The following is a 23772-nucleotide window of genomic DNA, read 5'->3' on the forward strand; positions in this document are numbered from 1 at the left end:
ACACTTATTTATATGCATATGCATTATTGAGAAAACAATACGTAATAATATATATATTATTATTATTATTTTTATTGTTAGGGATTAGTGATTAGTGAGGATGGGTGGCTCATAAGAACAGCGAGGAACAATCCTATAACCTGCTTCTCAATAAATATAATGTACAATAATTTTATTTAGGGTACGTTTAGATTGAGAGATTTGAAGGGACAGTGAGAAAAAAGAAGAAGAAAAGAATGATAGTATAGATTGTATTTGAGTTGCTTAAAATAAGATAAAAGAAAACATAGTGAGTTATCCCTTATATTACGTATCCCAAAAAATGAGAAGATAAAAAGAAAATTTATAGTATTTAAATGATATTTTCATAGTTTCAAAACTACCATTAATAATTATTACGCATCTAAGATATGAAAATAATTTGATTGTTATCATTTAATTTCTTCCCTCTATCATTTATATATGTATATATATCTTATCTCATATTTATTCAAATATAAATAAAAATTATTATTATTATTTATTTATTTTATCTCATAACTAATGTTATTATTATTTTTTTTTTCTTCTTTTTATTTTTTATTTTTTATCTCCCTCGCTATGCTATATTTTGATCTTAAATCTTACCATCTTTAGTTGTATTTCCATGCTCAATTTTTACTAATGCAATTCAATTTATCAGATACTAAAAAAGAACCAACCAAGAAAAATGTTGAAATTATAAACACTCTAGAATATATATTCCAACGACTTGGTAAATTATAAATACTCTAGTATATTCTAACGACTTTGACCAACAAAGAATAAAAAATTGACAGCGGACAATATAGACTCGACTAGACGCGGCATTTCAGAGGCACAATAAACGGAGCTCGGCATTGCAGAGGCAAAACCAATCGAAATAAACAGAGTTCACATACTTGCTTTAGCCTTCCAGGGAGGAGAGAGAAATCTAGAGAGAAAAATCTCAAAATTCACAGGGAGGCGGAGATGGACGGCAGTGGAACACGACCGGCACCACCAGTTCATCCGGCAGTCGGACCGCTGGCATACTTGTTAGGTACTTGGAGAGGCCAAGGCGAGGGTGGTTTTCCTACCATCGCCTCCTTCAAATACGGCGAAGAGCTCCAATTTTCTCATCCCGGTAACAAGGTAATTCTCTTTTTACATATACACATATGTATGGATGTCTCTTCTTCTATTAGTTTGCTAATGATTAAGTTAAGTCTTTCTTTAAAATTTCCTTTTATAATATGCTGATTGAGCAATCGATAATGATAATTTATGTGTGTGTGTGAAGCCTGTGATTGCATATTCTCAAAAAACATGGAAATTGGACTCCGGAGAGCCAATGCACTCTGAAAGCGGTTATTGGAGACCCAAACCCGACGGAACCATTGAAGTTGTCATTGCTCAGAGCACCGGTCTTATTGAAGTTCAGGTTTGCTACTGCCTCTACTATTTCCATCTATTTTTTTTACATTTCATAATACCACTGACATCACCAATTCACATCTCTTAATTTGATTTTGGAAATTTATGATAAGAGTAATGCATTTTCCCAATGGGTATGTTATGAAAAAAGGATCGAATAGGAGTTTATGAGAATAAGAGAAAAATAAATGACAAGAAAATAAAATGGCGTACACACAAATGAGACAAGGAGTTACGTGGGTCGGCTATGCATACGTTTACGGAGAGAAGACAGAACAATATTTCACTATAGAAATAAAGAGATATAAGGCAAAGTGGCTTACACCCAAAACTTAATTACATCCAAACTTTCTCACCCACTAATTGATACTGATAACTCACTCAATTGATGATTTTTGGATGATTCGGAATGCATGGGAGACATGGCTATTTATAGCCAAAGATAGGTCACCAAAAATAAATACTTGATGATCAAGTATTACAAGGACTGCAGCTGGCATTTTCCAAACTTGTTGCCCACGCCTACTTGTTGATCACTCACCTTGGTTGGCAAGTTGGTGATGACACAATGGGTGATGCAATTGCTGACCTCATTTGAGCCACCAAAATTTAACAAATATCCACCTTGGCGAAAATTCAAATGAGCCACTGTATCTCTGCTAAATAACTTGTCTTCTCCATAACACAAACTAATTGAGAATTTTAGTTAAGTTTGAGTCATGCTCAAACTTAACCCTCGGGCTCTCATTCTTCAACCCATGCATGTCTTGCGTAGCCACAAGCATACCTCCAGTATTTCTGTCAAACTCTAAACGCTTATCAAAGACACCCTAAGAAATTTCAAGTTTGACATCTCCTTCAGCAACCTTCTCCAACCGCCCACAAGCCACCGGCTGGTAATGAAAAGTCATCTTCTCACCCTTGTGGAGAATAGGACGTCCTTGATTTTTCCTCGCATCTCTGTTGTGACCAACTACTTGCCTCCCATGCATCTTAATGACACTCGAATGGACTATCTCATAGCCACCAAGATTATTGCAAGTCAATATCACACCTATCCTCATGGGTCTACCTCCCTGTAAGGACTGTTGCCATCTGAAAACGGATTTTATTCTCCCACCACATTGTGTAGTACCCTCACAACCCTTTTGAGAATTAGGATCGTCACTCCTCTTTCTAACTCTTCTTTTGCCAAGATCTGAACACAGATTTCTGCTAGCTGTAGAAGACCCTGTAAAAGCTCCACCTGTTACTGTATTCCCTTGGAGAAGATACAATTTTTTTACCTTAGCGTCCTGTAGCACCACAAGAGAATCCATCACGACCATCATTACTCCACCATCTGTTATAACCTTGTAGCATTTGGAGTCTAGCACACCTACTGAAATAAGATTCATCTTCAGATCCGGTACATGTCGCACATCTGACAATGTTCTCACTAACCCATTGTGCGTCTTGATATTGACTGTTCCAATTCCCAAAATTTTGAAAGCTTTCCTGTCCACCGTCAAAATCGAACCACCTTTCACCTCTTTATAGGAAGAGAAAGAATCCCTACTAGAACATATATGAATGGAACAACCAGAATCAAGAATCCAACTGTCATTAAATGACATACCTGAACACAAGGTTGTCATGAGAACATATTCGTCACTTTCCGAATCACTCGTTGTAGCAGTTGCCACAGAAGCTGCTTCCTGAACCTTCTCTTTGCCATTCCCATTCTTTGCCTTTAGTTTGAGACAGTGCTTGATGATGTGTCCTATCTCGTGACAGTAGTAACATTCCACATTTTTATGAGATCTAGATTTGCCCCTACTAACAGAACTCTTTGTCTCACTTTTACCTCTTACAAATAGACCATCGGCTTGTTCATCTCCAATATTCCCAAACACTTTTTTCCTCAACTCCTGAGAGTTCAATGAGGATTTAATATCCTCTATACTAATAGTGTCTTTTCTATAGAGCAATGTGGTAACAAAATGCTCATAGGAAGGAGGCAAAAAACACAACAAAATAAGGGCTTAATCCTCGTCATCAATTTTAATATCAGTATTTTTCAAATCCATAATAATAGAATTGAAATTATCAATATGCTCCTTAAGAGGCATACCTTCCTTCATACGAAGGGTGTAGAGTCTCTGTTTCAGGTAGAGTCTGTTGGTGAGAGACTTCGTCAGATACAGACTTTCCAATTTCAGCCATAACTTTGTCGTCGTGTCTTCATCAATAACTTCACGCAACACCTTATCAGCTAAATTCAAAATAATTGCACTGCGTGCCTTTTCATCGACCTCATCCTTGTTTTCATCGGACATAGTTGTTGGCAACTTGTCCTTTCCCGAACAATACCTTCTTTAGACCTTGCTGAGTCAGCAGGGCCTGCATCTTAATGCGCCAAAGACTGAAGCTAATCTTGCCATCAAATTTCTCAATCTCGTATCTGGTCGACATCTCAAAAAACTCCCCAAAAAATTACTCGGTGAATAATGTTGTATTTGTAAACAGTACCCGAATAGTATATGTGAACAGTATGTGTACACAATACACGAACCCGAGCTCTGATACCAGTTTGTTATGAAAAAAGGATCGAATAGGAGTTTATGAGAACAAGAGAAAAATAAATGACAAGAAAATAAAATGGCACACACACAAACGAGACAAGGATTTACGTGGTTCGGCTATGCCTGCGTCAATGGGGAAAAGACAGAATAATATTTCACTATAGAAATAAAGAAATACAAGGCAAAGTGGCTCACACCTAAAACCCAATTACACCCAAACTCTCTCACCCACTAACTGATATTGATAACTCACTCAATTGATGATTTTTGGATGATTCGGAATGCATGAGAGACATGGCTATTTATAGCCAAAGATGGGTCACCAAAAATAAATACTTGATGATCAAGTATTACAAGGACTGCAGCTGACATTTTCCAAACTTGATGCCCACGCCTACTTGCTGATCACTCACCTTGGTTGGCAAGTTGATGATGACACAATGGGTGATGCAATTGCTGACCTCATTTGAGCCACAAAAATTCAACAGGGTATTTTGTAAAAATTCGAGATGTTAGCCTAGCTCTTTGATAATTTAAACAAAAAATTTAGATGACTTTCCATGGGAAATTTTTATTATGGAAATACCTTTGTAGAGAAAGAAACCCCCATTGTAATGAAAACAAATTAATGATTAACTCTGTTGCTCTCTCTATATGTTTATTTATAATTTAAAATTCAGAATATTGAGTTAAGAAAACCCATTCTTATTGTTGAATATAAGAAAGAGACAAAGAGAGATAGACAGAGATATACAATATATGTTTTGTATATTGAAGTATGTTTGGAGCATGTACAAAGGAGCCTATTTATAGGCTATTGTGCAACGGCTATACAATTGTGATTAAGATATAATCATGGTAAGAATCACGGCAAGAATCAGTAAACAATGGTTATAATAAGATACACATAATCTTTATATTAACATCCCCCCTCAAACTTAAGGTGGTAAAGCAAAAATCAATTTGAGTTTGGAAACTAATTCCCGAAATCTGCCTGGTGGATGAGCTTTGGTAAAGATGTCAGCGGTTTGATCAGCGGAAGTTACAGAATGAAGGCGTATGGTTCCCCGAGTAACTTGTTGATCCACAATATGACAATTAATTTCAATATGTTTGGTGCGTTCGTGAAAGACATCATTATGAGCAATGTAAATAGCACTTTGATTATCACAATAGAGAATAGTGCCACTGGAATGAGAAACACCCATATCTGTTAGGAGCCATTGAAGCCAAATAAGTTCTTGTGTGGAATTAGCAAGGGCACGATATTTAGCTTCTGTACTAGACCTGGAAACGACGGATTGCTTTTTGCTGCTCCAAGAAATGAGAGTTACCAAGAAAGAAGCAGAAGCCAGTAGTAGAACGCTGGTCAGTTGGATCACCTGCCCAATCAGCATTAAAGTAGGCACGTAGCTCAAGTGAAGAATGAGTAGAAAAGTGAAGGCTATGAAACATAGTCCCTTTAATGTATCGAAGAATGTGTAATACAACAATATAATGAGTAGATTGAGGCGCATAAATGAACTGACTGACAAGATGCATAACATAGGCAATGTCAGGTCGAGTAATAGTGAGATATACCAGACTGCCAACCAATTGTTGATACAATGTGGCATCACTGAGGAGTGTACCATCTAGAAGAGTGAGCTTAACATTGGTCTCAAGTGGAGTAGGAGCTGTCTTGCAATTAGTGATACCAGCACGAGCAAGAGTGTCAGAAGAATACTTGGCTTGGGAGAGATAATAGCCATCCGAATCAGAGAGAATCTTTAAGCCTAGGAAATAGTGGAGGCGCCTAAGATCCTTCATATCAAAGTGATGACTAAGAAATTTTTTGAGTGCATAAATACCTGCAAGATCATTGCGAGTGATTATCATGTCATCAACATAAAGTAAGAGAAAAGTAATACCAGAGTCAGTCTTGCGGATGAAAAGGCTAGAATCATATGAGCTTGAGGTAAATCCAAAATCTCCAATTGTAGAACTAAATTTTGCAAACCAAGCTCTTAGAGCTTGTTTAAAACCATACAGTGCTCAATGGAGTTTACAGACTTGATTTGGAGAATGGTCATATCTTGGAGGATGTTTCATATATACTTCTTTAGTGAGATCACCATTGAGAAAGGCATTTTTCACATCCATTTGAAATAATTCCCACTTACGAGCTGCCGCAACAGCCAATAGGCTACGGATAGAAGTAAGTTGAGCAACAGGGGCAAATGTTTCCTCATAGTCAATGCCATATTCTTGGGTGAAGCCCTTTGCAACCAAACGAGCTTTATATCGTTCTACTGAACCATCAGAATAAGTTTTGATTTTGTAAACCCATTTACAGCCAACAACAGTTTTGTCAGAGGGAAGAGCAACCATGTCCTAGGTATGAGCTTGTGTGAGAGCCTGTAGTTCTTCTGTCATAGGTTGCTGCCAAAGGGGGTTAGAGCTAGCCTCACGATAGGATTGAGACTCATGATGAGACATGATAGTAGGGAAACACTGAAAATCACGTAAATGACTAGGAGGTTTTCTTACCTGATCAGATTTGCGAGGAGGTTGAGCAGTAGTGATGGTATCTGATGAAGAAGATTCAGAAGCAGGATCATTAGATGAAGCGGATTCGTTAGGTAAGGCCATTTGTGGGAGCTCAGATGAAGACGACATTTCTGGAGTAGATGAGATAATGTTTGGAAGCTCAGATGAAGATATTGTATCTATCTCATCTGGGAAGAGTTTGACTAAAGAATCAGTAAAGAATAATGGAGTAGAAGATGGAGATAGATGGAATTTGGAGAGAGAAGAGAACATTTTGTGTTCCTAAAAGATGACATGACGAGAGACACGAAGACGTCTGGAAATGGGATCCCAACATCGGTATCCTTTGTGTTTAATTCCATAACCTAGAAAACAACATAGACGAGCCCGATGCTCTAATTTGGTACGTTCATGAGGTTGAAGTAAGACAAAACAAGCACATCCAAAAACTTTGAGAAGATTATAAGCAGGAAAGATCCCATATAAGCGTTCATAGGGAGATTGATTTTCAATAATAGGCATGGGAACACGGTTGATGGTGTATACGGCAGTGAGAGCTGCTTCCCCCCAAAAACGCTTAGGACATGAACTGGATATTAGGAGGGAGCGAACAGTGTCTAAGATATGCCTATGTTTACGTTCAGCCTGCCCATTTTGTTGGGACATGCCAAGACAAGAAGAGTGAGAGATCGTGCCATGTTGGCGAAGAAATTTTAGAAAATTTGTTTCATTGTACTCCATAGCATTAATGGATCGGGAAAACTGGGTTTTGACCATGTTTGCAAAATTATAGTAAAGTTGGGGTAGTTTAGAGCGATTTTTCATGAGATATAGCCAGGTAAATCGTGAGTAGTCATCAATAAAAATAACAAAGTATTTGGATCCCCCCATTGTAGTGTGAGGAGAAGGTCCCCGTATATTAAAGTGAACTAGGTCAAAAGGAGCAGTAGTAATAGATGTGCTTTTATTGAAAGGTAAAGCAGGTTGTTTTGCAAGTTGACAAGGTAAACAAGTTACATCATCATTTTTAATTGAACCTAATTGACCAGTTGACACCAAGGAGCGTAAACGCCCAACAGATACATGACCTAATCGGGAATGCCAAAGGCTAAATAAGGGAGTAGAGGTTGTTGAAGCAACAGTGGAAATTGTAGAGAGCCGATGAGAAGGAATGCGGAGATGGATGAGCTCAAAGAGACATCCCACTTTACGGCCTATCTCAAAGGTCTGCCCCATCTGTGGATCTTGTACATGACAACCGGAAGATGAAAAAATGACATTAAGTCCAAGTTCACATATCTAACCAACAGAGATAAGATTGATTGTAAGTTTTGGTATATGAAATGTATTTGAGAGTGAGACATTGGGAGTGGAAATTTGACCGACGTGATTGACATGTATGTGAGATCCATCAGCTGTATGAATTGTAGATGTATTGATGGCAGGATAATGTTTAGAAAACATTGTAGAATCAAAGGTCATGTGATTACAGTAGCTAGAATAAAAAAACCAAGAATTACCTGGGGTAACTGACATGGCAGTGGAAGGAGTACCATTATTGGAGATAATTTGTCACAGACGGGTCTCGATATCGTTGGTGGACATCTGTGCAACTGTAGAAGCAGGAGGACAATATCCCTCAGCGGTGGCAGCAGTGATGGAGGAAAATGGATGATTTTGTCTAGATGAAGAACCTTTAGAAGAATTGGTGCGAGATTGCCAGTTTTTGGGACAGTCACTCTGGTAGTGACCTGGGCCTTTCTTGTGACAAAACTTGCAAACTCTGGTGGGACAGGTTAATACGACATGATCTATTTTCTGACAGTAGTTACACTTCCTTGGAGAGGAAAAGGATGACGTCAATTTCTTTCTGGGATAATGAGTAGCAAGAATTGCATCTGAAGCCGGAGGTTGAGATGTACTCAGACGAGTTTCTTCTGAAAGAAGCTCGGTTATAGCATCTTCTAAGGTAGGCAGAGGATGTCGATGAAGGAGAGAGGCTCGAACAGGTTCAAATGAAGGTTAAAAAGCCATGAGAAACATGATTACACGTTACTGATCTCGATAGGTAGTAAACTTTGTAGCATCAGAAGCACACGACCAAGTGGCTTCAAAAAGAGATAGTTGATCCCAAATAACATGCATTTCAGAGACAAAAGTACTGATAGATTGACCAGGCTGTTGAGTTTTGCTGTGAAGAATGGTCAGAAGTTGATATTGATGGGCGAGATCAGTGGTGGTGTAACGGTGCTTCAAAAAATTCTAGATAGATTTTGTAGAATCGAAACGACCAAATTCTATTCTATTGGTGCTGATGGTGAAGGACAGAGGCTGCAGATGGAGCGACGGTAGAGAGCAGAGATCGGTGACGGTGGCAGAGCTCCATGGTGGCAGATATCCGTGATGACGGCAGAGATCCGTGGCGGCAGAGAGCCGCGGCGGCAGAGAGCAGTGGCTGAATCACGACCGCAGAGGGGCAGCGGCTGAATTAGCAACGCCAGATGGGCAGCGGCTGAGGTACGCGTACAGGCTTCCTGTAGCAGTGGTGCGTGTGGGCAACGTGTGTTTCCTGAAGAAGATGACACAGTAGTTGAATGATATTTGGTGGACTTTGCACAGTGGACAATGCAGAGAACACAGGCAGAGAGCTGCGGCAAATAGGCGGCAGAGACGTTGTGATATATGTGGTGGTTTCAGATTAGGTGAGTCAATTTCAACAAAAAATTAAAGATTGATGGTGGAGAAAAAAAAAAAATTTAATAATTGATGGTGCAGATTTGTGATGAAGATCAAAGGTAGTACAGGCCATCAATCGATGGCTCTGATACCATGTTGAATATAAGAAAGAGACAGAGAGAGATAGACTGAGATATACAATATATGTTCTGTATATTGAAGTATGTTTGGAGCATGTACAAAGGAGCCTATTTATAGGCTATTGTGCAACGGCTATACAATTGTGATTAAGATATAATCATGGCAAGAATCAGTATACAACGGTTAAATTAAGAAATACAGAATCTTTTTATTAACACTTATAAATGCACCTACATAAAGAAGTAAACCCATCTCAAGAATAAGATTATGTGGATAGCGGATACATATCAAAAAAAGGAATAAGATTGCGTGGTTACTTGCTTGATTGTCCCTTGAGATTAGTTATCTTGATATTGTCATTGACCACTAGTGCAATAGTGTCGTTTCTTTAAAAATATGAACTACTATACAGAAAAGTTTATTGATATGATTAAAGTAGTGAATCTGATTATAGTTACCAACATTTTTTGCTAATCACCAGCATTTTACTACTACTATGTTGCTTGATATGATTCGATTTACTTAATTCTGTAATAAGATAATAAAATAAGCAGGAATTTTTGAAAAGGAGTTTGTTGCTTACCCTAAATAATTTAATAAGGGATGCCAAGTGAATTTTATAAAAAATTATGCAATTTCCATTACTGAATCTTGGAATTGCTTTGTTCCCAGCAGCCAACTTTATTCAGTAGGGAACTCATACCGTCTAATATTTTGGTTAAAACATGTCTTTATCTATTGATTTGGTACTAACAATATTTTGATATTATCCCTTTCCAGAAGGGAACATATAATGCAGAAGAGAAAGTGGTGAAGCTTCAGAGTGAACTTGTGGCCAATGCTTCCAAGGTAATTCTGGCTTGCCCTTATGGGATACAACAATGCAAGAGTGTTAAAGAGATTTTTTGGTTTCATGGTGGTTCAAAAAAGTTCTTATAGCATATCTCTTTTCTGGTTTAATAAGATTTCTGTAACTACTTGGCGTTTGTTATGTAATCACATGCATATTTTCCTAGAATTAAACTAGTAGCTTCATAGTTGTTGTATGAGCGTTTTCTGGAGTGCTATTGTGCGAACAGCGTTAGTTAGTATAATCATCAGCACATGCTGCCTGCCATTTAATGTGTAATGTAATGTCTATGCGTTGTGCATTCAAATGATGTCACGCATGCAAAAACAGCCACAAAAAGGGTGCTATCAATGGGGAAAATAGAGCTTTTCCTCCGAATTGTTGTAGAGTAGCACTTTTACTCTTTTCCAATCTGCTCTCTAGGTGCCTTGTTTAAAACTATTTCTTGTGATCAAGCCTCCCAGAAGGGCCACGACGTGTTGGAGATAGTTATAGAGAAGGATGAAGAATCATATAGTTTAGGTGGATTTGTCTAGAATAGAGGCATTTTTATTGTCCAATCATATTCTTAGTGTCATATCAATGGTAGGGAATTTACTATTCTTCCTTAAAGCTTTAATAGGTAAAACCAATGGTGGCCTGGATATTCATGCTCCCTCATCCCTTTCTAGTGATTTTGATCCATGGATAGATTTTCAATTGTGAACAAACATTATTTGTATTGAAAAACTGCAAACTGTGTTGTGAATTATTCTGTATGGACTAACGTTCTATCTAAATTGGCCTATAGCTGTAATTTTTTTCATTGGATACTGTTGGCAACAGGCTTTATCCAACCTGAATCGGGTACACCAATGGGTGTTCCCTACTTGTTACTGGTCAAAACTGAACAAAAACTCTTCATAGCTCTCGCCATAGGTTTTCATGCGCTCCGTGGTTAGGGTAAAGTTGGAAGAAGAATGTCATAGACTCATAGCTCTCACGGTAGGTTTTCATCCCCCTCGTGTTGTTCTGTGATGGAAATGACATTGTGGTGCTGGAAACTGGAGTTGAAAAGATAACTGTACAAGTATCGTACATACTTTTTTCTTTACTTTGAGGCATTGATCATGTTACAAACTCCAATGCTTTCATACCTGGAACTGTAAATAGGATAATAGAAAGCCATTTGGTTCAATAAGAGAATAATGAGGTGACTGGTCCTCTATGTATATCACATGGACTATTCAAAAGTAGGCGAAGTACTCGTGTTGGACACACAATACTCAGACATGCATGGAATATGTTCAACACTTTTGGTTAGACATGCACCCAAAAAAAAAAAACATTTTCAATTATTGAATTTATAATATTATTACTTTAAAACAAATGAAATGCATATATTGAAGACTATGTTACATGAAGACATTACTTTACTCTAGAAAATATAAAATTGATAAATTATGAATATTTAGTAGTGTTCATATGTCCTGTTGCTTGAGGATTTGACACATTCAACATGTGGGTACATACCCATACCTGGCACACGTTGAGTCCATGACATAGCTGGTCCGAACAACTGGTTGTGTCAGCAAACCATAAGATTTTTAGTGGTTTGAGGTGCTTTGACCAAACCATGAAATTTTTTATACGGGGGCTTGTCATTAAAACGGCTGAGTTGAAAATTGAACCGCCCTTCACAAACAGAGTGAGCGGTGAGCCACATGCTAGTGAAGAGCTGAAGAAGCAACAGTTGGAACCAATGTTTGGTTCCAAATTTCTATCATATAGTTTGAAGATGACCAGATGGGTTTAGAAACAATAGCCTCATCTTTTACCGGCTACAATTGAAGAATTTGCAAATATTTGAAGGCTCACCTCCTAAATTGTACACCCCTAACTTACCTTGATTGTAAATAGTCTAAATAGCAAGTAAAGTGCACTTAAAAGGCTAGAATTACCATGTCAATAACATCTTACATTTGAGGCATCTTCTGAAGCATGTTGTAAAAGTGTTCTCTTCACATTTCAAAACATACTGATTTGTGATTCTATAATTTTCTCGGTCTGTACCCAGTGCATTATAGATTTTTTTCTATTATATTTGGAAGATTGATTCATAATTTCAATGAATTATGCTTATAAAAATAACTGTTAATATTACGTATAAAGTAATGAATCCCTCTATGCTTCTTGTAGAATACTTATAATTCGTGTTTAACCAGTCTCTTCTATTTCTTTTTATCTGTTTTCTCCATTTACCCGGTCACTTCCATGTCATTCAAACCCATCCAAATATCCCACTCTCCCTAGTGTTGGAGCCATTACTTTGCTTCACACACTAATTTGGGTGAGTATGGACTGTGGATCTACTATTTAACCAAGTTAGGGAAGTTTTTGCATTTTGGTATCATTCCAGTGGCCAACAAGTTCTAGGCATTTTTTTTCTTCTAAGAGCTATTGTATACTACTGATACATAGCAATCTACAGACCCAATGCCATGGATCTACTATATCACTCCCCATAGAAGTTATAGGTTTGGTGGCATATCCTTGCAAAGTTCTTGATATCACTCCAAATGATTAGCTATCCCCTAACCTTTGGGTGCCGACTTCCAAATATTGTCTAATTATTTGAATAATATAGATATCATTCTGTAGTATTCCAACTATTTGTTGGTAATTTCCAAATATTGTCTAATTATATAAATGATATAGATATCATTCTATAGTATTTTTACTATTTAGTGGTAGTTTTCCGTTAAAAATTATCTGTTTTATGCTACCATGATGATAGATAGAGTTGAGATGAAGACCCTTGAAGAAATATATGAACAAGAATAGTGTACCAGGTGATAATTTGCAAATTAAAGGATATTCTTAACTATGTATCAAGTTCCTTACTGAAATCATTTTCTTTTATCAAATTGTAAAACATTGAGAATTTAATATGCCTGATATTGTGCGAGGATGGTGTGAGACCTAGTATGCTTGCTATTTGAGCAACATTGACGATGTTAATCAACTTATGGATTGTTGAGCGATATGTAAGAAATCTAGTCTCATATTTTTTTCTATAATTATTTAATGGGACTATTACAATAAATGAGGTTCCATTTGGCTTAGAAATATTAAAATCTCTCTGATCCGGTGTCTTTTTAAAATATGAAACCATTAGGGTTACTTTGATGTGACATGGAAGTATTTAGTTGGTTGTCTGAAATTTTTACATGGAGGAAAAAACGTAAACAGATTCGAAATAATTCTCCCCGAGGACATGAACAAGTATCTGGTGTTTGTTGCATTTTATGTTCTATGTTTTGTGAAGAACAATTTACTCCATTTGTGATTCTAGTGATTGTTGAGGGTACATTGTGATGATCTTCCTTTTTTCCTTGGCAGGTGAAAGAGATAGCTCGAGTTTTTAAGCTAGTTAATGGAGAACTTTCTTATGTGGTTGAAATGGCTACCCATCTTACAAGTCTTCAACCACATCTAAAAGCCCTGCTTAAGAAGCTCTGATGGGCAAAGGAAGAATGTTAATCAGCATCCCATCTTACTCATCTGCTGTGTGTTTGCTGCAGTTATCATTTCTCCACTTTCCAGTAAATTTTGTTTCTCACCTTAAGAGACCAAAAACTTCCATTTAATCTTGTAGATTTGCTTTAACAGTCATCTGTATCGTGAACTGAAAGATAACACCAATAATAGTTGTTAGGAGTCTTATGACAGCAGCCTACACGAAGAATTTTTCTGTGCCAAAGCTTGTATGTGAAATATTTATGAATGCTTTTTTGTTTGTTGAGACTGAGTGTTTGTTTTCATATCTGGACCTAAACTTTCGAATTCTATATGGGTTGCCGATTGAAAAATTAGGCTGCATTTGAATTATTTTTTAGTGTTTTATTAATTATCCTAACTGGTATTATTACTTATTTTCTTTTATAATCATTCTTCAAAATCTTTGTTTGTTTGGTAACGCAACCAAACATCAACTAAATTAATAATTCGTTTGTAGGTTATAGAAACGTAATGAGTTCTTAGAACCAATAAATCATTTAGGGCCAATTTGGTAGAGTGGAAATGTGAGGAAAGGGAAAGGAAGGTGATGGAGGGGGATTAAAAATTTATGTTTGGCAAAAATTGTTGGAAGGAAAGGGTTTGAAGGGTTAACTTGTGTCTTCAACAGTAAATTTCTTAACCTCCCAAAAATGGGAGGAAATGAAGGGAAAGGGAAGGAGAGGCTTGGTGTGTGATTTCAGATGCCAATCTTGCCCTTGATTAGTTGATTTAGCAGTTGGAGAGAGAGAGAGGAGGACAAGCTTGAGAGTTGAGAACAGCGAAGCTTGCTTGCGAACGGTGAACCCGAATTGGAACAGCGGGCGATGGAAACTGATATGGGTTTTGATTTTTTGAACAATCTGATATGGGTTTTGATTTTTTGAACAATCTGAAATTGGGTTTTGCTTTTTTGAACAATCTGAAATGATGCCGATATGGGTTTTGAAGTTCTGATTCTTGCAGACAAATATATAAACTGAAATATATTGTTTTTGAACTTCTGATTCTTGTAGTAGTTTATAGTTGCAGAGAGAGAGAGAGAGTGTGAGAGAGAAGTTCGGCGTTGAGAACGAGAATAGAGAGACGGAGTTGAGAACGAGAAGAGATATGGAGTTGATTTGCCCTAAAAAAAATGGAGGCTGAAATGATTTGCCCTAAAAAAAAATTTCCTACGAGTAAAATATAAAAAGGCATAATAGTAAATTTTATATTTATATTTTAAAATATAAAAGGGTATAATAGTAAATTTATTAAAATAATTTTCTTTCCTATCTTTCTCTTTCTTTCCCCAAACATGATTATTATTGTTCGCTTTCTATTCTTTCATTAATCAACCAAATATAATGCCAAATTAAAATTATTCTTCTCTTCCCTTTCTTTTCATTTCCCTCGTAACTAATGTTATCCTTCTCATTCAAACACATCATACCAAACACAGGCCGACTTAATACAACCTAAGGGTAAGGAAAATAATTCCATAGGGTAATTTTTAGTAAAAATATAATTAACCGAAAAAATATATATTTATATTCTGCAAGCCATATAGAAATCAACCTAATTTTTCAACCTCCACCTAGATGATATTGCCAGACACCGTAAAAAAAATATATATTTTTATTGATAAATAATTTTTTTTAGGAGGTTTCAACGAGAATGGCAAGTAAAAAAAAAATTATATGATATTTAAATTGATGTGTTTGACAACTTTAAATATGTTGCAAATTAAGTCATATTTATCAATTATCACTTCAACGTGAAATAGAGTGGGAATGAAATGAAGGTAAGAACCATTCTAGTGTTTGGATGTAAACATGGAATGCTGTAAATATGGAATGATGATTTTCAATCACGTGTTTGGTTGAACCAATTTAGAAGTTGGAATATAATTAATTTACTTTCATTTCTCCAAATTACCCTTTATCATGAATAAAGAGATTTAACTTAAAAAAGAAAAGAAAATAAATTTAACAAAAAATTAATCCTAAGAAATGAAATTGGGGCAAGCAAGATTAGGGCAAAAGACACTGTGTTGAGAAGAAGTATGGAATGGGAATAAAGAAATTTAACTTAAAAAATAAATAAATTTAACAAAAAAAATTAACGATGGCTGGGTTGTGATGATGATGATGGCAGCGAGCAAGGAGATGATAATGGCGGCGTGCAAGGGTTGTGATGATGGCGGCGACTGGGTTGTGATGATGATGACGGCAGCTAGGTTGTGATGATGTTCCACAATTGAGAAAGGAGACGATGATGGTTTGGAAGATGATGTTTGGTGGGAAGACGTGGATGTTTACAAAAGAGATGATAATATGTTTTTTATTTTAGGCATAATTTTTTAAATCCTAGTGGGAATGGAATGTTCATTCCATTGGTAGAATGATGAAATGATTTTGGTGGAATGACCATTATCGAGAATGGTGGAGAATGATAATTCCACCTTTAATAGCCCACACCAAACACAAGAATGAAAAGAAAAGCATTCCATTCCCTCTTATTTAATTCCATTCAACCACACCAAACATGGCCTAAATGTTTAAGGTCTTAGAATAATTATTCCGTTTATATGGATCAAAACGAAAATTATACAATTATTATTTGTGTCAGGAAATCATGACACGAACATGATACGATTTTTACACGAGTAAAACAATAAATGAAGAATTAAATGCAAATATTCACCATCCAGCACAAATTGTAAATTCTGATTATACTGTTTTTTATCAATAAAATAAAATTACCATTAAAAAAATATTAATAATAGTAATAAAATATCCCGAAGGATAAAAAAAAGAAGAAAAAAAAAAAGAAAAAAGAAATACGGAACTGGGCCCGTAGGCTACAAACATACATAAATACATGCATACATATATATATCACCTACTAGGGCATATAACAGGCACAAGAATCGTCGTTTCTCCGTTCGAATTGCTCCTTCAGATTTTATTTCATCTCTTTTAGACACTCATCACACGCACACTCTATTAGGCTAAAATCTTTCCAGTAGTATCGAAATCAAGAGCAAATAGAAATGCCTTTGTTCCTCTCCGACGAGGAGTTGGAGCGATGTAGGCACGACGCCTCTATGGTGTCGGAGAAGGCGGACGCCTTCATCCGAGAGCTCTACAACCAACTCGACACCGTCAAAGCCCAGGCTGACGCCGCCGCGATCACCGCCGAGCAGACCTGCTCTCTCCTCGAGCAGAAATACGTTTCTCTCTCCTCCGACTTCAACAATCTCGAATCCCAAAACTTGCAACTCAACTCTGCTCTCGAACAACGTCTATCTGAACTCGCCCAAGTCCAAGCCGACAAGCATCAAATCCAACTCAAATCCGTAATACACACTTCATTTATTCTTTCTATTGATACTCACACACACATATATAATTAGGGTGATCTTAAATTGTAAAATCCAATTTTGATTAATATCGTTTCTCTATTGACGTTCTAATTGTTTTCTTTGTTGTTTTTAGATTGGTAAAGATGGAGAGATCGAGCGGTTGTCCATGGAAGCTTCTGAATTTCACAAATCCAAGAGGCAGTTGATTGAATTGTTGGAACAGAAGGATTTAGACATTAGTGAGAAAAATGCCACTATGAAGAGCTATCTTGATAAAATCGTAAGTAGCGAATATTACTGTTACTTCCTTTTACTTAATTGGAAACATTTGGAAGGCTCCATGGCTCATCGATAAATATCGTATGTTGTAGTTTTTCGATGGTTAAAAATTAGTTCTAGAGGTGTATTCATTAGCGTTACCAATGACTGGTTGAACAATTTAATGCATAACTTAACTTTGCCGAACCGAAAATTGAAAATATTGTGCGAGACCATTTGGGGTTGTCATTTGCATGAAACATGATGGCGTTGTCTAACTCACTAGAAAATGGGGTAAGTTCCGGCTAGAGCATGTAAGAAGAATGCTATTAGCTTTTTCTTGTTGGTTGGTAAGGTGAATTTTATTAGATAGGAACAAAAAATAAAGGATTTTTAACCAGGGTCAAAACGACACACGAGTTGCTTGTGCAATCATCTGTCCTATAATTAAACCTATTAAAGACTTTTATTCTCTTGATCTAAGAGTTTAGGAAGCACAAAAGAAGGTGATCAGAATGATAAAGATTCAAAGTTAGAATAGAAACTTGGTTGCTAGATGCACCAAAAGGCAAAGTGGGTTGTCCCGAAGGCTATCCGACATTGGGACCGAACTTGAAGAAAGTCCCGAAAGGTCTCATCATCAGGTCCACGCGGAGGTTGCCATTGAATATTTTACCTTCCATGTTGCGGCTTTTAGAATCCTATTTTTAGACAATTCTACTTTCTCCCCTCTTAAATTCCACTACCTAGTTCTTGGATTTATAATTTTATTTCTGCTTTTGCCCTTTTATTCATACATATAAGATGTGGTGTCAAACTCTCTCCTGGAATAATCTTACAATGTTTGCTTAATTAATCTACATTTCTAGTTAGAAAGAAGTCGATTTGGCTATATTTGATTCACTTTTAAAGGTTATTAAATGTTCATCTCTCTTTTTATACAGTGTTCTCGATTTTAAGATTATATGTCATTGCAAAGTCTAAGATGGCTTTTCTAGCGTTGTTTTTATCTCCAAATCTGTGTCCACCATGTACAATCTTGTATCCTCCATAATCTTTTCCAACATTTCCATTAAAGTCTCCTCCTATGTATGATTTTTCTCCTTTGGATATTCTTTGAATTCCTTCATCCATATCTTAGAATTTTTTTGTTTAATGTGTTCACCTAGTCCGACTCATCAAAAAAAAAAGAAAAGAAAAAAAGAAAGTGTTCACCTAGTCCTACCAAATATGATGCCCTTTGTTCTCTTGTGGGACAGTGGTTCATCCGGATGCTTAAACAGCAAAACTACGATTTTTTATATCTCTTCAATTATCTGGAACGTCTGACCAGGGCACCTGGAAATATCTTATGATTTTTGATATCTCTTCAAACCCTTGTTTCCTCATTGATGCCCAAATATATGTAAGGCCCTCTTACATTATAATTTCCCCTGCCTTCTGAATCTTTTCAATGAAATATCAATGTCTCCCAAAGACTTAAAGGTGGTTAGGACAGCACTATATGACAAGGAAACATCAGGGTAAATTTGTTATACAGCTTTTGCCTGCATCTCAAATTTATATTTATTCGTTGAGTTTTGTTGATTCCTTACAATGATGTTGCTTGTTAGGAGATTTTTCTTGGTAATTCATGTACTTTCTAGCTATGTTAAATGGAATATTCAAATGTAGTTGAAGTACGCATGTCAGAGACACTATACTTCGATAGGGTATGGGATATGTGTCCACTTTTGGTTGGACACGCACCTAAAAACACATATTCGATGATTAAATTTTATTATGTTATTACAAGTTAAATGCCTATATTAAACACTATGTAACATATATAAATTATTCTACTCTTATAAATTAAATAAAAATATTAGACAATAGGAATATTTAGTAGTGTCCCTGTGTCCTTTCTTTGGGGATTTGATATGTCCGACACTTTTATACATACCTGCATCAGACGCACGTATCTGAGTCCTTGTAACATAGCTCCCTAGTGGTAGAAAATACAATAATTATGCTGCTATCAGTTAATTGCCTGTGGTTATATTTAACCTTGGAAATATATTTGACATTCATTAGCTGGAGAAAAGTTAATATTGTCAGTGTTGATTTCACTATTAATTAAGTTGGTTTATTATTATTATTGTTATTATTATTATTACTCTTCCATGTGTTTCATTATGTGTAGGTGAACTTGACCGACAATGCTGCTTTGAGGGCAGCTCAACTGAGTGATGTTGAGGCAGAGTTGGCACGCTCTCATGCTTCCAGTTCTCGATTGTCCCAGGTATGCTGCATTCGGTTTTTCATTTCAGTACTTCTTCCTTGGGCTAATCATTCTTTGCTTGGCTATATTAAGCGTTTTTGTATTTGTTATCTTACTTGTTTTTTGAGGCCCCCCCCTTTTTTTCTTTTTAGCAAGTACTGTTTGACCTAAAATTTTTACTCTGATTTATGTATTTTTTAAGTGTATCATTATTGTGGTACATGTTATAAATGTGTTTCCGTTCTTATTACGTGTTCAATTGGACATTGTGAATCCTATGTTTAATGTAAATGTGATGAAAGATATGACAAATCTCACTCCGTGAAGGTTTCTGCTTCTCAAATTTAAGGTCGAATTTGGCATAACTCTCCAAATATAAAATGTAGCCTGTTCATAATGTTGGCACATTTTATAGAATATAGAAAAGGAATTTTTAATATTTTTCAAGCAGTGTTGTGAATAAATTTATTTCTGTATATAGACAAAAAAAATTTCTACAAGGGGGACGTACTTGTATCCTGTCTGTGTTAGATTCCAACACTTCTTAGATACTCGGACATACGTGTTTGATATCCTATACGTATCCATAGTTGAAACCATAGTTTGAAAATGGATTTTATTTATTTTGAGCACTTATTCAATTCTTCTAAGATATCTTAGCGATGTATCCAATACTTTTAAGATACTTCGACCACGTATCCGATATTTTTCTTATACTTCGTGACACATATTTAACAAGTTTTGAATTTTAAAATGTAAATTGTCAAATATAACTGCTAGAAAAATCTTAGATTTTTTGTTTTTTTATTTCTAAAAAGCTTTTTGATATAGTGAGAATATATCATGGCTAATTATTTGACATTTAATGTCCATGCAACATAACAATTTATATAATATGACAAAACCAGTTATTATTTTAAACTTATACATGCATACATACATACACTTAAATTTTATTTTACATATCTACAGTGTTATAATATGTATATGTGTATTGTCTTTATCCAATTTTTTAAGAACTGTTTAATTGCCATATCTGTATCGTGTCCGTATCTAGTATCCGTGTTCATGCTTCATAGACTAGAGAAGATATCATGGACTTGCCTTTAGAAGGTAAATGTTTAACGCCTATTTATTTATTTATAAGGAAGTCGGAAGGTAAACATTCTTTAATCTGCATATCTTTCATTCCTTATGTTCTAAGCTATTATCACTAAGTTTACCGCAATATCTTCAATTTTTTTTTTTTTTTTTTTTTTTTTTGTCTCCTTTCTAGTTGGTACTCACACATACTTGTCTCTTTTGAGACTTGAACCCCTGACCTCCCTTTGGGAAGTAAGAGGCTGATACCGCTAGGCCACTAGCCTGTTGGTAAACATGATGGAACAACAAAATCCCGCAACTGTATTGAATGTCATTAAACATGATGGACAATATATTAGTTCTATATTTGAACCATTTTCTTAGGCATAAGTGATAAGCCTGGCAATTTGGGAGACATATTGGATCTGCTAATTTTCCTTTGTAATTAGACATCATGTTTCTGACCGCTGGCTGGTTGCTGAGTTCACTAATATGTTGACTGGATTTCCCTTTTCCATGTGTTATTTTGGCAACTCTATGTTAGCTTCTAGGAGCAAACACCGATTTGTTGTGTAGCCATTGTTAAATTTCTTTTATGCTTTCATGGACTTTTATTTGCATACTTGTTCATAGTGTGCTCTTTTGTGCAATTCTGATCTTTACTGCGTTAATTTTTCTGGGAGCAGGAGAAGGAACTTATTGAGAGGCATAATGCTTGGCTTAATGACGAGTTGACAGCCAAAGTAAACAGTTACATGGAGCTGCATAAAAAACATACTGAACTGGAGGCAGATATGTCCGCTAAGCTAGCAGATGTAAGTGTAATAAAGAGTTCTTTTTTTGGGTTTTAGTTACATATTTCTGTCCATCTTTGGTCAACTACTTGTTCTTTTCTTTTTTCTTATTCAGGTTGAGAGAAAATTAAATGAAAGTTCGAGCTCTTTAAAGTGGAATAAAGAGAGAGCGGCAGAGCTAGAAATGAAGCTAACATCTCTGCAGGAGGTTTGTCTCACTGTATTTGCCTCTCTTCAGTTTGTTTCATCCGTCACTCTCTTTGTATCTGTTTCTGACGTATGCCTTAACTTGACTCATGAAGGAGTTATGTTCATCTAAAGATGATGCTGCAGCCAATGAGCAACGGTTTTCTGCTGAGATATCAACGGTATGTCCTTTGTTTATGTAAAAAAGAAAAGAAAAGAAAAAGAAGATAAATTCAATTTAACCCTAAACTCAATTACGTATCATGCATGCACCACATGAAATTCCTTTTATGCTCTGCATCTCTTGCTGCTTGGGATAGTCAGTGTGAAATAAATGCTTATGCCAAAACTGTGGGTTGGTTAAGTAATATAAATATTTTCTTTTATTATTGGTTATTTATCTTTCATCTGAATATTTCTCAACTGCATAGGTAACTAAGCTTGTTGAACTATATAAGGAGAGTTCTGAAGAATGGTCCAAAAAGTCGGGAGAACTAGAGGGTGTCATCAAGGCTCTGGAAGTGAGATTTTGCTGCAAATTTTTATCTTGAATAACTAAACTTTCTGCCTATTATTAAAATAGGATTATACTTTCTTGATTGATAAGCAGACTCATTTAAGCCAAGTTGAGAACGATTATAAGGAGAGGCTCGAAAAGGAAGTATCTGCAAGAAAGGAATTTGAAAAGGTATGCTGAGGTTTGTCCATTTTACTTTCTGCTGGTAAATACATTGTAAACCTTTTATTGATCTCTTGGAGAAAACAAGTTTTGATCCCTTAAAATTTCTTAATAATTAATTTAAAATATTTGGATGTCTGGATTGCATTTTTTTTTTTCTTGAAATGTTTGTTCTTTGAAAGTTATTGTTGTTAGATCTTTTAGAAAGGTATATATATATATTATCATATGCAGGCTTGGTATAAATAATTATGAAAATTTCATTGTGAAAGTTTGAACAGATGGCCTAAATTGGGAAGAAGATTTAGTTAGAAATATTGAATAAAGTGTGATTCTTTCTTCTAAATTTATATTCTTTATGTTTTTTTGTATTTAGAAATGGATTTTATGTTACTTTCAGTCAAAGTTCCCATTTAAAATATTGTGAACATATATGACTTCAAATTTTCTATTGGCAAAATGATTTGAAATTTTATGTTAATGTTTACTCTTTTATTCTATTGGTCAATTTTTTTTTGCATACATCATTTCATTTTGTTATTTGTAGCCTTCTCCTTTCCTTCTTGAACAGTGAATTGATACTGCTTTTACAGTTCATGATTCTGTCATTTTTTGGTTATAGGAGGCCACATATTTGAAAGAGAAACTTGACAAGTGTGAAGCTGAGGTTGAAGCTGGCAGGAAGACAAATGAGTTGCATCTTCTTCCTCTGAGCAGTTTTACGACAGAAACGTATGTGAATGGCAGTTTATTGAAATGCTTGTTTAAGTCATGTCTGTGCGCCTTTTCCTGGAAAAAAATAAAATGGGAGCCACCTTGCCCATTTTTCTTGAATTATTACTGTTAGTCTTGATGCTGTCACGTTTGGAAATATGCGTGTATGCAAATTTGCTCAACCTTGTTTCACATGACAACTCTCCTAGATTTAGCTACCATCTACTATATGCAAAGAGGTCCATTCCCAGGATACTTTCCTATGCGTCCTCCATTACACAGATCTCATATTAAATTACCTAATTGTCTCATCTTCTTTTTCAATATTTGAGAATAGTAAAATGAATACAGAGGAAAGTAAATGAGCTTTAATCTTCGTCTTCTCTGCAGTTTTACAACAGAAATGTAGGTCAATTGCAGTTCATTGAAATGCTTTTTTTAAGTCATGTACTCAAATCTTTGTGAGCGTATATATCTATGTACTTTTTAATGTAACCTACCTAGCTCTGTTTTTCCAATGATATACTGTTACAATTATTGATACCATCAACTTTGCATGCATGTATGCACATGCTCAACCTTTTTTCACATGTGTTTCGCAGGATGATTCACCTAGAATTATGGGCTGTCTAGACTCTAGTAAATTTTTTTTTTTTTGATAAGTAAAAATGTATTAGAAAGCGTTCAAATGGGGAACGCGTCCCAAGAGCTGTACAAAAAC

At 35.8% G+C, this 23772-nt stretch overlaps 2 protein-coding genes across 3 annotated transcripts in view; both read left to right on the forward strand.

Annotated features, from left to right (window-relative positions):
* Positions 1-837: 837 nt before the first annotated feature.
* On the forward strand, positions 838-13978 carry LOC132307990 (peroxynitrite isomerase Rv2717c). The gene is made up of 4 exons (XM_059805922.1): positions 838-1152; positions 1301-1441; positions 10125-10193; positions 13576-13978. The coding sequence occupies exons 1-4, from the start codon at positions 991-993 to the stop codon at positions 13693-13695; spliced, it is 492 nt and encodes a 163-aa protein (XP_059661905.1). The 5' UTR covers positions 838-990; the 3' UTR covers positions 13696-13978.
* A 2643-nt stretch (positions 13979-16621) lies between these two features.
* The window catches only part of LOC132307992 (nuclear-pore anchor), a 58345-nt gene continuing 51194 nt past the window's right edge, over positions 16622-23772 (forward strand). For both annotated transcript variants that reach the window (XM_059805924.1, XM_059805925.1), the window contains exons 1-9: positions 16622-17071; positions 17211-17357; positions 19518-19616; positions 21365-21493; positions 21588-21680; positions 21775-21840; positions 22090-22179; positions 22269-22346; positions 22960-23069. In XM_059805924.1, the coding sequence (XP_059661907.1) occupies positions 16766-17071; positions 17211-17357; positions 19518-19616; positions 21365-21493; positions 21588-21680; positions 21775-21840; positions 22090-22179; positions 22269-22346; positions 22960-23069 (1118 nt within the window). In that variant the 5' untranslated portion in view covers positions 16622-16765. The remainder of the gene's footprint in view (positions 17072-17210; positions 17358-19517; positions 19617-21364; positions 21494-21587; positions 21681-21774; positions 21841-22089; positions 22180-22268; positions 22347-22959; positions 23070-23772) is intronic.

Source organism: Cornus florida, unplaced genomic scaffold (assembly GCF_030987335.1).
Source record: "Cornus florida cultivar Cherokee Brave unplaced genomic scaffold, ASM3098733v1 CherokeeBrave_3.0.0_Hap2_Chr05, whole genome shotgun sequence".
Lineage (NCBI taxonomy): Eukaryota > Viridiplantae > Streptophyta > Magnoliopsida > Cornales > Cornaceae > Cornus > Cornus florida.

Excerpts from the sequence above, each read along its gene's own strand:
- LOC132307990 (XM_059805922.1), top strand. The coding sequence starts at position 991 with ATGGACGGCAGTGGAACACGACCGGCACCACCAGTTCATCCGGCAGTC. Across the intron at positions 1,153-1,300 it reads TTTCTCATCCCGGTAACAAG|CCTGTGATTGCATATTCTCA; the intron begins GTAATTCTCTTT and ends GTGTGTGTGAAG. Across the intron at positions 10,194-13,575 it reads TTGTGGCCAATGCTTCCAAG|GTGAAAGAGATAGCTCGAGT; the intron begins GTAATTCTGGCT and ends TTTCCTTGGCAG.